The 11,863-nt window shown below is 54.4% G+C and overlaps 1 protein-coding gene across 1 annotated transcript in view; it reads right to left on the reverse strand.

Moving 5' to 3' along the window:
* The window catches only part of SBNO2 (strawberry notch homolog 2 (Drosophila)), a 41,499-nt gene extending 30,662 nt beyond the window's left edge, over positions 1-10,837 (reverse strand). The window contains exons 1-3 of the mRNA XM_006764796.2: positions 10,649-10,837; positions 3,087-3,148; positions 2,366-2,462 (exon numbers count right to left, since the gene is read on the reverse strand). Coding sequence (XP_006764859.1) covers positions 2,366-2,462; positions 3,087-3,148; positions 10,649-10,768 — 279 coding nt within the window. The 5' untranslated portion in view covers positions 10,769-10,837. The remainder of the gene's footprint in view (positions 1-2,365; positions 2,463-3,086; positions 3,149-10,648) is intronic.
* Between the last annotated feature and the right edge of the window lie 1,026 nt (positions 10,838-11,863).

Here is an 11,863-nt window from a genome sequence, read left to right on the forward strand (position 1 = left end):
GGATGGATACGAACTCTGAGTGCTAGGAAAGGCGGCTGTGGTGTCCCAAGGGGTTCTAGGCTGAGAAACCGCACCATTTCTTGGCAGAGCAGGGGAGGTGGTGGGAGCTGAATGCATTAGAGAGAGAGAGATGGGGGGGTAAGGCCAGGTGGGTGGCCACAAGGGTTGGGAGGCTTCCAAGGGCTGTGGGCTCTGCACACCCCATGCCTCAGTTTCCTCATTCACATGTCAGGTGATACCCCAACTGGGGAAACAGCGTCAGGAGATAACAAGTCTGGACATGGAGTCATGTCCGAGACGAGTGGAGAGGAACTTAATCAGAGCTCTGAGAAGGTCACCAGCCCTGCAGGACAGGCCAATACCGAGAGACGCAGAAAATGGGGGAGGGTCTTAAGCTGACAGCCAGAGCACCCTGAGAGGTTGACCCCCACTGGACCTTCCCCTCCGGACCATGGCACCTCCCAAGGTTGTGCAATGGCACCTGCTAAACCAGAGGCCCAGGGTGTCCTCATGCTCCAGAGCTGAAGGAAGAAACTTCGAAACCACTTGGAAAGAGGGGCGGGCCATGTCCATAGGGCCTCTCATCTCTATCATCACTGTCTTTATCCTGGGATACTTGGGGGCCCAAATTTCTTCTGCAGGCCCCCGCGGGGCAGGTAAGCCACATGCTCCCATCTCCACTAGGCCCAGCCTCGTCTTTTCCTGGGTGGCCACAAAGATCACCAAGGGGCAGCTTAAAGAACAGATACTTGCTCCTACAGCTGTGGAGGGCAAACATCCCAGGAGGGTCCATCCTGCCTCTCCTACTCCCAGTGTCCTTGGCTGTGGCCACATGGTCCAGTCTCTGCCTCTAGGGTCACATGCTTTTGTCCTCTGTGTCTCCTCTTCTGTCTAAGGACTCGCCGGGTTTAGGGCTGGCTGAGATAACCAGCATTCTCTCAACTTCACTTTCAGCTAATTATTCCTGCCAAGACCCTAGTTCTGAAGAAGGACCCATTTTGAGGATCCAGGTGGATGTGGATTTGAGGGGGTGCACTGGCTATCACAGTACAGACCCCCCGGTCTAGCTCTCTGCCCGGTCCTGTGGAAGCCCTGAGTGTGGAGAATGGCTGGCTCCAGTGGGTGTGAGGCGGATGAATGGCCTGTCTGGATCCAAGCAAGTCCAGTGGGTTTGAGCTGACTGGTTTATGCTGCATCCTGCCACAGCCTGTCCTCTTGCAGGCCTCACATCCCCCACTTCACAGGGGGAGACTGAGCCTGGGAGCTGAGCGGCTGCTGCCCCCTCACACCTGGGTGGTTCCCAAACCATATGCCAAGGTCTCCACCTCCCCTGCCACAAAGAACAGGTTCAGGGAGTATTTGAAGTTTCCCAGGGAGCCCTAACCGGTTTGGCTCAGTGGATAGAGCGTCGGCCTGTGGACTGAAAGGTCCCAGGTTCGATTCCGGCCAAGGGCATGTACCTTGGTTGTGGGCACATCCCCAGTAGGAGGTGTGCAGGAGGCAGCTGATTGATGTTCCTCTCTCATTGATGTTTCTAACTCTCTATCCCTCTCCCTTCCTCTCTGAAAAATCAATAAAATATATTTTAAAAAAAAAGTTTCCCAGGGAAATGCCGTGCCGTGGCTCCGGCAGTCCCACGTAATCACGTTCGAGCAAAGGTGCCAACATTAGACTGAAGGTGGGCTTCTTCCTGAGAATCATCTCCATGGAGCTCAGTTTTCCAGAGCTGCTGTGAAGAGAGGGGGCGCTACGCAAGCATTCTGATGGTGAGGCCAGGAAGGCGGGGTCTGCCTGATTCCTTGGGAGCTAAGCTGCCCCATGTCCCCCAAGAGAATAAATCAAACGTTATCTTCCTTTGACTGGTGTGTGTCATGATTTCAAATGGCCACTAGGTTTGAGGCCACAGACTCTCACTGTGGTGTTTGCACCTGATGGGCACCGTTTTTGCCTGGGGGCACAGGGACGGAGGATCCTCCCCTAGACACTAAGGTGAACACAGGGCCGACGCTAGGAGAAGGAAGAAGGCACCGAGGTTTGGGGAAAGCAAATCAGGAGCAGCTCTAAAAGGCTGCCACACCACCCATACACGGGATGTGAGCAAAGGAGCAATGGGGACAGCCCCCATCCTTTGTTACATGACCTCTGACCCAGCTCTCCACTTGGTGAAATTGCCTCTGACAGATCAGAACAGTGGGGCTGTAGTTCAGGCTGGCAGGGCCAAGGAGCATTGCTATTCCCCCCAAATAAGCCATATTTCCACATGGCACGCAGCTCAACAGAGATTGCTGGCGCCAACCTGAGATGCAGCAGGGATCCCGTGGGTAGGCACTGGGATTGAGGGGCTGCTCGAACTTGAGTCTCCTACCTGAGGAAAGTCACTCTTTGGCAGGAAGCTGGGAGTGGCGGCCGTGGGGCTGTAGCTGGTGTCCGTGCAGGATTGGCCCACAATGTTCATATAAGGGCTGGAGAGAGACAGGAAAGAAGGTGAGCTGCCGGGTGTAGTAGGGCCACTGTGCTCCCCACTTTGAGTGCAGAACAGGAGTGGGGCCACTCACCAACAGGAAGAACTCTGGTCTCTGGGAAACTCGGTTCAGAGAGGGGCCCAAGCACCCATGCCCCAGAAAAAGAGGGTCAAGCTACATGTGCTTCAAGGCTTTCCATATGCCATTCCTTGACCTGGTTCCAGGCATGCTCCCCTGCAAACTCCTATTTGTCCTACAAAACCCAGCTCCTGATGCCCTCTGGAAGAAGATGCATGCCTGGTTCTTTTTGCCCCCAAAGTTTCTCACCCTCCCCCACCTATTGTCACCTCCCACAGTGGAGCCCCCCTAGCTCATCCCCACCACCCCTGCCCCTTTCCCTGGTGGGTTCTCACTAAGACAAATCATAGCTGGGTGATCTCCACTGCTTCTAAGCAGCCAAGACCAGGCCCATGGCCCACTTGGCAGGAGGTTGAAGCCCTCCAGGTGCGAGTTTGAATTTCATTTAATTCATGACTACGGAACAGGAAGGCAGAGTGAAGCCCTGAGCGAGATGGGGCTATGGAATGTGGTGGGGCTGGCTGAGACCCAGGCTGAGGCACTTACTGGCTTTCACTGGAGAAGACTGGATATTGGGTGTTCCACCACGGGTAGTGTAGCATGGTGTTCTGCAAAAGAGCAAGTGCATCATAAGAGGACTTGAGGGGATGGGAGAAGAGGGAACTGCCTCACTCACTGGGTAGGGTTCCAGTGGTCCAGAGTCAGGGCCTCCAAGGTCAGGGTACAAGCCCACCCTTGGCCCCTAGCTGGGTCACCTGGGACTCACTTAACCGCTGTGTGTCTCAGTTTCTCCACGTACATGGGAGAACCCACTGAGACGGTTGCAGCAAAGATGAAGGTATTGATCAATACACGTACAAGACCAGGTGGGGATGGGTGGGTGTGGTCCCAGAATCCCAGAGGCCTGGGAAACTGTATTTAACAGCCTGCGTGTAGGTGATCCAAGACCATGCTTGGAGGCTCCCCACCCCCATTCTACAAAGTGAAGGATAAGACCAGATGCAAAGCGAGATAGCGCAAGTCCCTGCAGGGCCAGGCCCCATGGGGAAGATGTGTGGCTTACTCGGGGAGATAGGACTTCTCAGAGGGGTGGGGGCAAAGGCCAGGGCAAGGGGCTTCCTCCAGCACCATGAACTGGCCCCTGCCATAGCAAAACCCTCATGGTCAAACCCTTCCTAGTCAAGTTGGGGGGGGGGGTCACACTTATCAGAGCTTCCATGGGCCAAGGGAGCTACCAGCATCAGCCAACTCTGTCTGGTCCAAGGGTGTATGGGGAGGGGTTCCAAGGAACCTGCTTTGGGAAACACCAATGGGTGGTAGGAAGAGTGAGCCTGAGGTCAGTGGGTATACAAGAGGCCTTGCACTGGGATTTGACAGGACTAGCGTGAAAGTGTGGGACCGTGAACACGCCAGGCCCTCTGTACAAGGAAGTGGCATGTCCTACAATGACACATAGGTCAGTTGGGCAGGAGTCCCCTCCCCTAAAACAAGCCACAGCCTCACCAGCAATGAAGCCCACATAGGACCCCATCAGGAAGGCTGTCCCCTACGGAGAGGCCTACTGGCTGCAGTCAGGGTCTCCAGTGGTCCCAGCTGGCCCAGCTGGATGGCAAGTCCAAGGCAGGAGCCCAGCAGACGGCAGCCTCCCACCACTTGGCCCACACAGGTCCTGGTCCTTGGTAAAGTGGATGGATGCAACTCCCTAGGCCACCGTGCCCTCCCTCTCTGAGACCCTGACCCAAATCTGGCCCAGAACCAGCCCAGATGTGTGAAACCACCACAGTGCTATTCTTCTGTGTCCCCTCCATGCCAAGGGGGGAGCCAGCCATGAATTCCCATCACTATGCCCCACCCCTGACCCCTAAGGGGCCTTCCAGTGTCCAGATGTCCAGTCCCAGAGAATCAATGCAAGGAAGAAGAGGAGAGCGACACGTCGAGACATTATTGACTGGCAGAGGCCTAGGGTGGCCTGCCCGTTCTGTTTTTGCACAGGCTGCAAAATTTAAAAATATAATAAAAATAAAAAATTTGGCCCAGCCAGTGTGGCTCAGTGGTTGAGCATCAACCTAGGAACCAGGAGGTCACCGGTTTGATTCCCAGTCAGGGCACATGCTCAAGTTTCAGGCTCTATCCCCAGTAGGGGGCATGCAAGAGGCAGCCAATCGATGATTTTTCTCTCATCATTGATGTTTCTATCTCTCTCTCCCTCTCCCTTCCTCTCTCTGAAATCAATAAAAATAAATAAATAAAAAATTGGGGGAAGAAGCAGCACAAGGCCTCTCCCAAGCATGAATACCTGCAGCACAAACTCTTACAACGAATCCGCTGTGGAAGCCTCCAGAAGGAAGCCATGGGGTCTCCAGGAACCCCATTTCTCCCTAAGGCCCTGGTCCAAGGTCACTTAACCCCTGTGGCCCTATTTGAAAAGAGAAATACAGCTCCAGAGGGACATGAACTTCCCAAGGTCACCAGCACTTCTAGAACATTCTACTCTAGACCAAGCTCGGCCTCCTTAGATGAACTAGCATAAACAGGGCGTGTGGATAGCACCTCAGCCAGGCCAATTCAGGGAGTGGGTGCCTATACTATGGGCTCACAAGGGGCACAGCTGGCCTGGGGGCTGTGGGTGTCAGGTGGGGAGGACCAAGGGGGTTGTTCATTCCCCAACCTGCTCCGCCTACACCTAGATCAGGTCTGGGGAGCCTGGTGGAGTTCCTAGGCCAGGGGACCCCTAGGTTCTCGATGTACTCAAGGCCTCAGCAGGGGAGGCAGGGTGGTGGGGGTCACTCCTGGCTTTGTCTACCCACTAACCCCAACCTCCTCCCCAGTACTCCGCTCTAGTAAGGCTGCCAATTAAGAACAACCCAGTTTGGCCCAGGTCGGGAGGCTCAATTGATTGGAATGTCGTCCCATACACCAAAAGGTTGGGGGTTCGATTCCCGATCAGGGCATATACCTAGGTTGCAGGTTCAATCCCCCCAGTCAGGACGCATATGGGAGGCAACCAATGGATGTTTCTGTCTCACATGGATGTTTTTTTCTCTCTTCCTCTCGCTCTAAAAAAATCAATTAAAGAACATACAAAACTGCCCTGGCTGGTTTGCTCAGTAGTTAGAGCGCTGGCCCTCGGATCAAAGGTTCTCTGGTTCAATTCCTGGTCAGGGGCACGTACCTCGGCTGCAGGTTCCCCAGCCCTGGTAGGGGCCCATGCAGGAGGCAACCAATCTCACAATTTTTCTGTCTCTTTCTCTCTCTCTCTCTCCCCTCCCACCCTCCCTCCCTTCGCTCTCTCTAGAAATCAATGGAAAAAATATCCTCAGGTGAGGATTAAAAAACAAGATATACACAAAACATATCCTTAGGCGAGGATTTTAAATAAATAAATAAATGAAAAAAGGGGGGAACAACCCAGTTTCAACACCTGCCCCCCAGAGGTGGCACCATAAATCAGCCAATCAGCGCGTCCCCGCCGCGCATCGGGACCAGGGTCCGGTGCGGAGAGCCCTTCGTCCTGGGAAACGGGGTGCGGCCGGAAAGGGGGCCGCCCCCACGCCCTTCACGCAACGCACGTTCGTGGGGAACCTGGCGCTAAACCATAAATCAGCCAATCAGAGTCTTCCTTGGGATTTTCCAGTGCAGCCAGAAATGGTGGCTCTGCCTTCTGAGGGCAGGCCCCTGGGATGTGAATGGTCCAGAGACAAGCACCTGACTCTAGCCAGCCATTCAGAGCCTGCCTGGGATTCTCCATCTGTGGACAGAAGGTAGCCCTCTTCCTGGGGAGGGGCAGGCCTTGGGTCATTAGCCCTGGCTGCCCAGGCCACCTGTAATCTGACTAGGAAGATAAAACTCCTGCCAGGGAGGCAGATAAAATACAGAACATCTAGTGAAATTAGAATTTCTGATAAGCAACAAGTAAGTGATTTTTAGTGTGAAGTATTACATGAGACACACACAATAAAAATTATGTGTGTTTATGTGAAACATAAATTTCACTGGACAGCTGGGTTTTTATTTGCTAAATCTGGCTACTTTAGTGACACTGAATATCCTGGGGCCAGCTCCACCTCTCACCTGGTCCACTCTGCTTCCCTGTCCTGAGCTTGGTTCCACCCAGCTAGGAGGCAGAAGAAAGAAGCATGTCGCCCACACCGACTCTCGCAAACCTGAAGACTGTATAGGCCAGTAGCTCCCTGGCCAGACCTGATGTGGCCTGAGGAGCAACCCCCACAATTGGTGGCCCAAGAGGAACAGGCTGAGTGCACAGCCTGGGGAGGGGTGGCCCAGCCTTGGTCAGATAGATCTAACTGCCCAGAGGGGAGCCCAGATCCAAAGCCTTCCTTGCACCACGGTCCCTATGGCTGCCCTATATGCCAGTTTCTGAACCCCTCATGTCCTCACAGGCTGTTCAGGCAAAGCTCACATCCTGGCCTTCTGCTGGCTTCCTGAGTCACCATAAAGGGGACGTGGCAAGAACCCACATTTCTGTCCTCGGCTACCCAGTCAGTGCACATTCTGACCCAGGAACTGTATTCCAGAAACAGCTGTGGGACAAATCAAGGAGGGGAAGGAAAACACAGGGCGCTATATATACTAACAGAAAATTGGAACCGCTTCCAAGGCCCAACACTACGGAAATAATTAAGCAAATTATGAGACACTGAGAAGGAAGAATCCTGTGTTAGAAGAATGGCAAGCCTGTGCTCTGAGCCTATGAAACAGGCACAATGGATCCCCAGAAACAGACACGATGCCATTCAAGGGGTGGCATGAAGGGACAGTGAAGGGGATCAGAGGAGGAACAGGAAGGTATCAGCTATGACAACATGAGCAGAGGCTCAAGAGGGTCAGGGGACATGTGGACACAGCTTCAATAAGAAGGAGAGAGAAAAAAAAAAATGCCGAAGCCGGCTTGGCTCAGTGGATGGAGTGTCGGCTTGCGGACTGAAGGGTCCCAGGTTCGATTCTGGTCAAGGGCATGTACCTGGGTTGTGGGCACATCCCCAGTAGGAGATGTGCAGGAGGCAGCTGATCGATGTTTCTCTCTCATCGATGTTTCTGGCTCTCTGTCTCTCTCCCTTCCTCTCTGTGGAAGATCAATAAAATATATTAAAAAAAAAAAAAAAAACAAAAAAACAGGAGAGAGATTACACCAGCTCATGGCGCAACCTGGACCCTGGAGAGGCCCTGCTGGACCTCAGCTAGGCTTTGAGCTGTAGGTGGTATATCAACTCACGGCCTGCCACTATTCAAGGCCAACTCTGAGTAAGTTTGGATTCCATGCCCTGTCATATTAAGACATCATGTGGGCACAGTTGAGTTTGGAGGGAATTCAGGGTCCGAGTCCTCCCAGCCCTTTCTGATGCTCCGGTTATAGGCCTGATGCCTCTCGGTGGTTTCTAGCACTAGAACCTCCACCTGATCTGTGGCCCATTTCCCAGCTCCTCTTAATCCTGAGGTTGAATCTTGCTCCCTCTGCCCACCTAGCCTTCTGCCCATCCCTGCTGCTTCTCAGGCTGTTCTCTGCCACTCAGCACCACACCTGCTCTCCTCACCAGTCTCCCCACTGAGAAATGCAGTTTTGTTGTTGTTGTTTTTTAAATACAATTTTTATTGATTTCAGAGAGGAAGGGAGAGGGGGAGAGAGATAGGAACATCAGTGATGAAAGAAAACCACTGATCAGCTGCCTCCTGCACAACCCCCATTGGGGATCAAGCCCACAACCCAGGCATGTGCCCTTGACCAGAATCAAACCTGGGACCCTTCAGTCCGCAGACTAACACTCTATCCACTGAGCCAAACCAGCTAGGGCGAAAAACGCAGTTTTTCTTTCTACAGTGGAAGAGGAGCTCTGCTTCCACCCAGGAAAGGAGATGCCAGGCCTGACTTTCTGGAGAATTCTGGACCCTTCTCCTGGGGCCACTTGTGCCTCTGTGACATGAGGGCCCAACACCTGTGATGGTTTTGTTACTTAGGCTGGCACCTGTAGTGGTTTTGTTACTTATGTTACTTACTAGAGGCCCAGTGCACGAATTCATGCACAGGTGGGGTCCCTTTGGGTGGCCTGCAGGGATCGACCCCTAGCTCCTGCCCCCAGCCTTGCAGCCCTGCAGCCCCGCAGCCCCGCCTGGCACCCTGCCTTGGCCTGGTGCTGCCCCCTCACCTGCAGGGTGATCAATCAGGGCCAGATCCCCCACCTTGCTCCCTCAGTGTCTGGGAGCCAGGTGGCAGCTGGCTCCGCCCGCTGCTGCTGGTCGCCATCTGTGGGGCAATCGGCTAGGCCTGTGGTAGGCAAACTGCGGCTCGCAAGTCATATACGGCTCTTTGGTCCCTTGAGTGTGGCTCTTCAGCCCCAGCTCGCGCCCCTAGCCTCGCAGCCCCGCCTGGCACCTCGTTGTGGCCAGGCGCTGCCCCCTCACCTGCTCCATCATCCCACCTGCAGGGCAGTCGATCGGGGCTGGGCCCCCTGCCTGGCTCCTTCAGAGCCTGGGAGCTGGGCAATGGCTCCGCCCGCTGCTGCTGGTCGCCATCTGTGGGGCAATCGGCTAGGCCTGTGGTAGGCAAACTGCGGCTCGCAAGTCATATACGGCTCTTTGGTCCCTTGAGTGTGGCTCTTCCACAAAATACCACATGTGGGCGCGTGTATAGTGCGATTGAAACTTCATGGCCCATGCGCAGAAGTCAGTTTTCAGCCTGGGCAAGTCTATTTTGAAGTACTGTTGATATTTAGCTCTGTTGACTAATGAGTTTGCCGACCATTGGGCTAGGCAATCGAGCCCCTGCTTGCACCTGCCTTGGACTGGCACGGCCCGCTCACCTGTTCCACCATCCCACCGTGGTCCCACTCTTGTCAGGGCCCATTGGGACTGGCAGTGTCTCCACTGCTGCCTGCTGCCAGCGCCGCATTGCCCGCCATGTTCCACACCGTCCCATGGTGGTCAGCACATGTCATAGCAAGCGGTTGAATTCCCAGTCAAACGCCCAGTCAAACAATTTGCATATTAGGCTTTTATATATATAGATTGCAGTTGTTAAAACCTGGGAGCAACCTTTAGGAGGTGATGGATAAAATTGTGGTCCATCCAGACTACGGGACATTACTCAGCACTAAAAAGAATGAGCTATGGAGCCATGAAAAGGCATGGAAGATCCTGAAATGCATATTACTGAGTGAAGGAAGCCAATCTGAAAAGCCTGCATACTATATGGTCCCAACTCTGGGATATTCTGAAAAAACAAACAAAAACAAAACCTCAGGCTCAGAGCACAGACTTGTCATTCTTCTAAGAAGGATACCAGGGTTGGAGAGGGATACCAGGCAGAGCACAGAGGGTTTTAGGGCAGTGACACTACTCTGAATGATGCTGTAATGGTGGTTCATTGTACATTTGTACAAACATATAGTGTCCAAGAGAGAACCGTGATGTCCACTGTGGATCACAATGTGTGCCAATATTGGCTTCTCTGGCCTAGCCGGTTTGGCTCAGTGGATAGAGCATTGGCCTGTGGACTGAAGGGCCCTGGGTTCGATTCCAGTCAAGGGGACATGCCCAGGTTGCAGGCTCGAATCCCACTAGGGGGCGAGCAGGAAGCAGCCGATCCATGATTCTCTTTTGTAGAAATTCAATAAAATATATTAAAAAAAAAAGTCTAGCCCTAGCTGGTTTGGCTCAATGGCTAGAGGGTCAGCCTGCAGACTGAAGGGTCTCAGGTTCGACTCTGGTCAAGGGCACATGCCCAGGTCGCAGGCTCAATCCCAGTAGGGGTGTGCAGGAGGCAGCTGATCATTGATTCTCTCTCATCATTGATGTTTCCCTCTCTCTCCTCTCTCCCCTCCTCTCTGAAATCAATAAAAATATATTTTAAAAAAATATAGTCTATTAAATTACAAAGAACAAATATTGAAGAAAAATAAACAACCATGACCCACTGCAGCGGTCCCAGTCCCACAGGTGAAGGTAGCCACTAGGCCCAGGTAGCTCCCTGAGGGCCAGTCATGATCTTTGCAGAAGAAACCTAGTCGCTCACAGTGAGGAACTTGGTGGCAGACAGGATTCCCCGCTGAAGGCAGTGTCCCACCCCAAGGCCAATCCTCGGGGGAGGGGCTCACCTGGACGCTGGGCCCACACCGTGGGCTCTGCAGAGGTGACAGGCTGCACATCATGTTGCCAGCTGGCTGGGCTTCATGCTGTGGGAACTCCCTGTCCATGGTGGACCACACTGCCAGCATCAGGCAGCTCCTCGACCTGGGCCACGGGGGCGTCTATCTGGGCTTCTTGCTCCAAGGTGGAGGCATCATGAGCTGGGGAGAGACACGACATGTCCTGAGGTCAGCCTCTAACCTCAGTGGGCAAAGACCCCTTCCCTAGGGACAGCTAGGCAGGGCTTACACAGAGGGATCAGCCCTCCCTCCCCCCTGGCTCTGCCTCAGCCACAGAGCCCCATGGGCCATGCACCACACCCTCACCCACCTGACTACCCCACCTCAATGGGAGGATGTGAGCGGAGGCTCCCCAAACACCACAGTGCTGGCGGGGATGCCCCCTCCGTTCCCAGCCTCTCCCCAGCAGCTATTCTGGGGAGGGGGCCCCTTAGAATTCAGGGCAGAACCCCCACTTGGCCTCCATGCTCAAAGCCTATAGGGGGCCCCACCCACACTACCCTGGGCCCCCTCCTGGGGACACTGGGTCTGGACCTCTGGGGGGATGAGGGCAGCCTCTTCAGCAAGGCCAGCTGACCCCGCTTCATTCCCTCCCTGCTGGTCACAGCACCATCTCAGGCAGCGTGGCCCCCCAAATAACAAATATGTGGGCTCTAAAGAGCACTCCTGATACCCACATAGAGAGCCATGAGCTCTGGGACCCCTGATATGAGGGGTGACCCCTGAGGACCTGGCTTTGTGACCAGCATGTATGCCTGGGAGGCAGAGTCCAACCAGCTGGCACCTCTGAGTTGGGGATGCCTACCAGGCCCATGGGCCAGCCCTGCCCCTCTGTAGCCATGAGAGGCTTCCCAGAGGGTCTCTGGGGAGCCAGGGCCAAGCTGAGCCAGGAAGAGTTCCCCAGACCTGGTTCGGAATAAGGACACACAGTGTTCCCACTAAGAATGTCCCCATTCTTTAGGGCAGGCATACCGGCCAGGAAAAGGCACAGGAGTGACCCTAGCTCCCCATGACTTCCACCTTCCCTGTGACAGAGCACCCCCACCCTGGGCCCCACCCCTCACTATGAGCAGGGACCCTAAGCGGCCAGCATGCTCCTCAGGAAAGAGGCCACCTCAGGACATTAATCACTCAGGGAGGCAGGCAGGAAGGGGAGGCAGCCGC

Source organism: Myotis davidii, unplaced genomic scaffold (genome assembly GCF_000327345.1).
Source record: "Myotis davidii unplaced genomic scaffold, ASM32734v1 scaffold198, whole genome shotgun sequence".
Taxonomy (NCBI): domain Eukaryota; kingdom Metazoa; phylum Chordata; class Mammalia; order Chiroptera; family Vespertilionidae; genus Myotis; species Myotis davidii.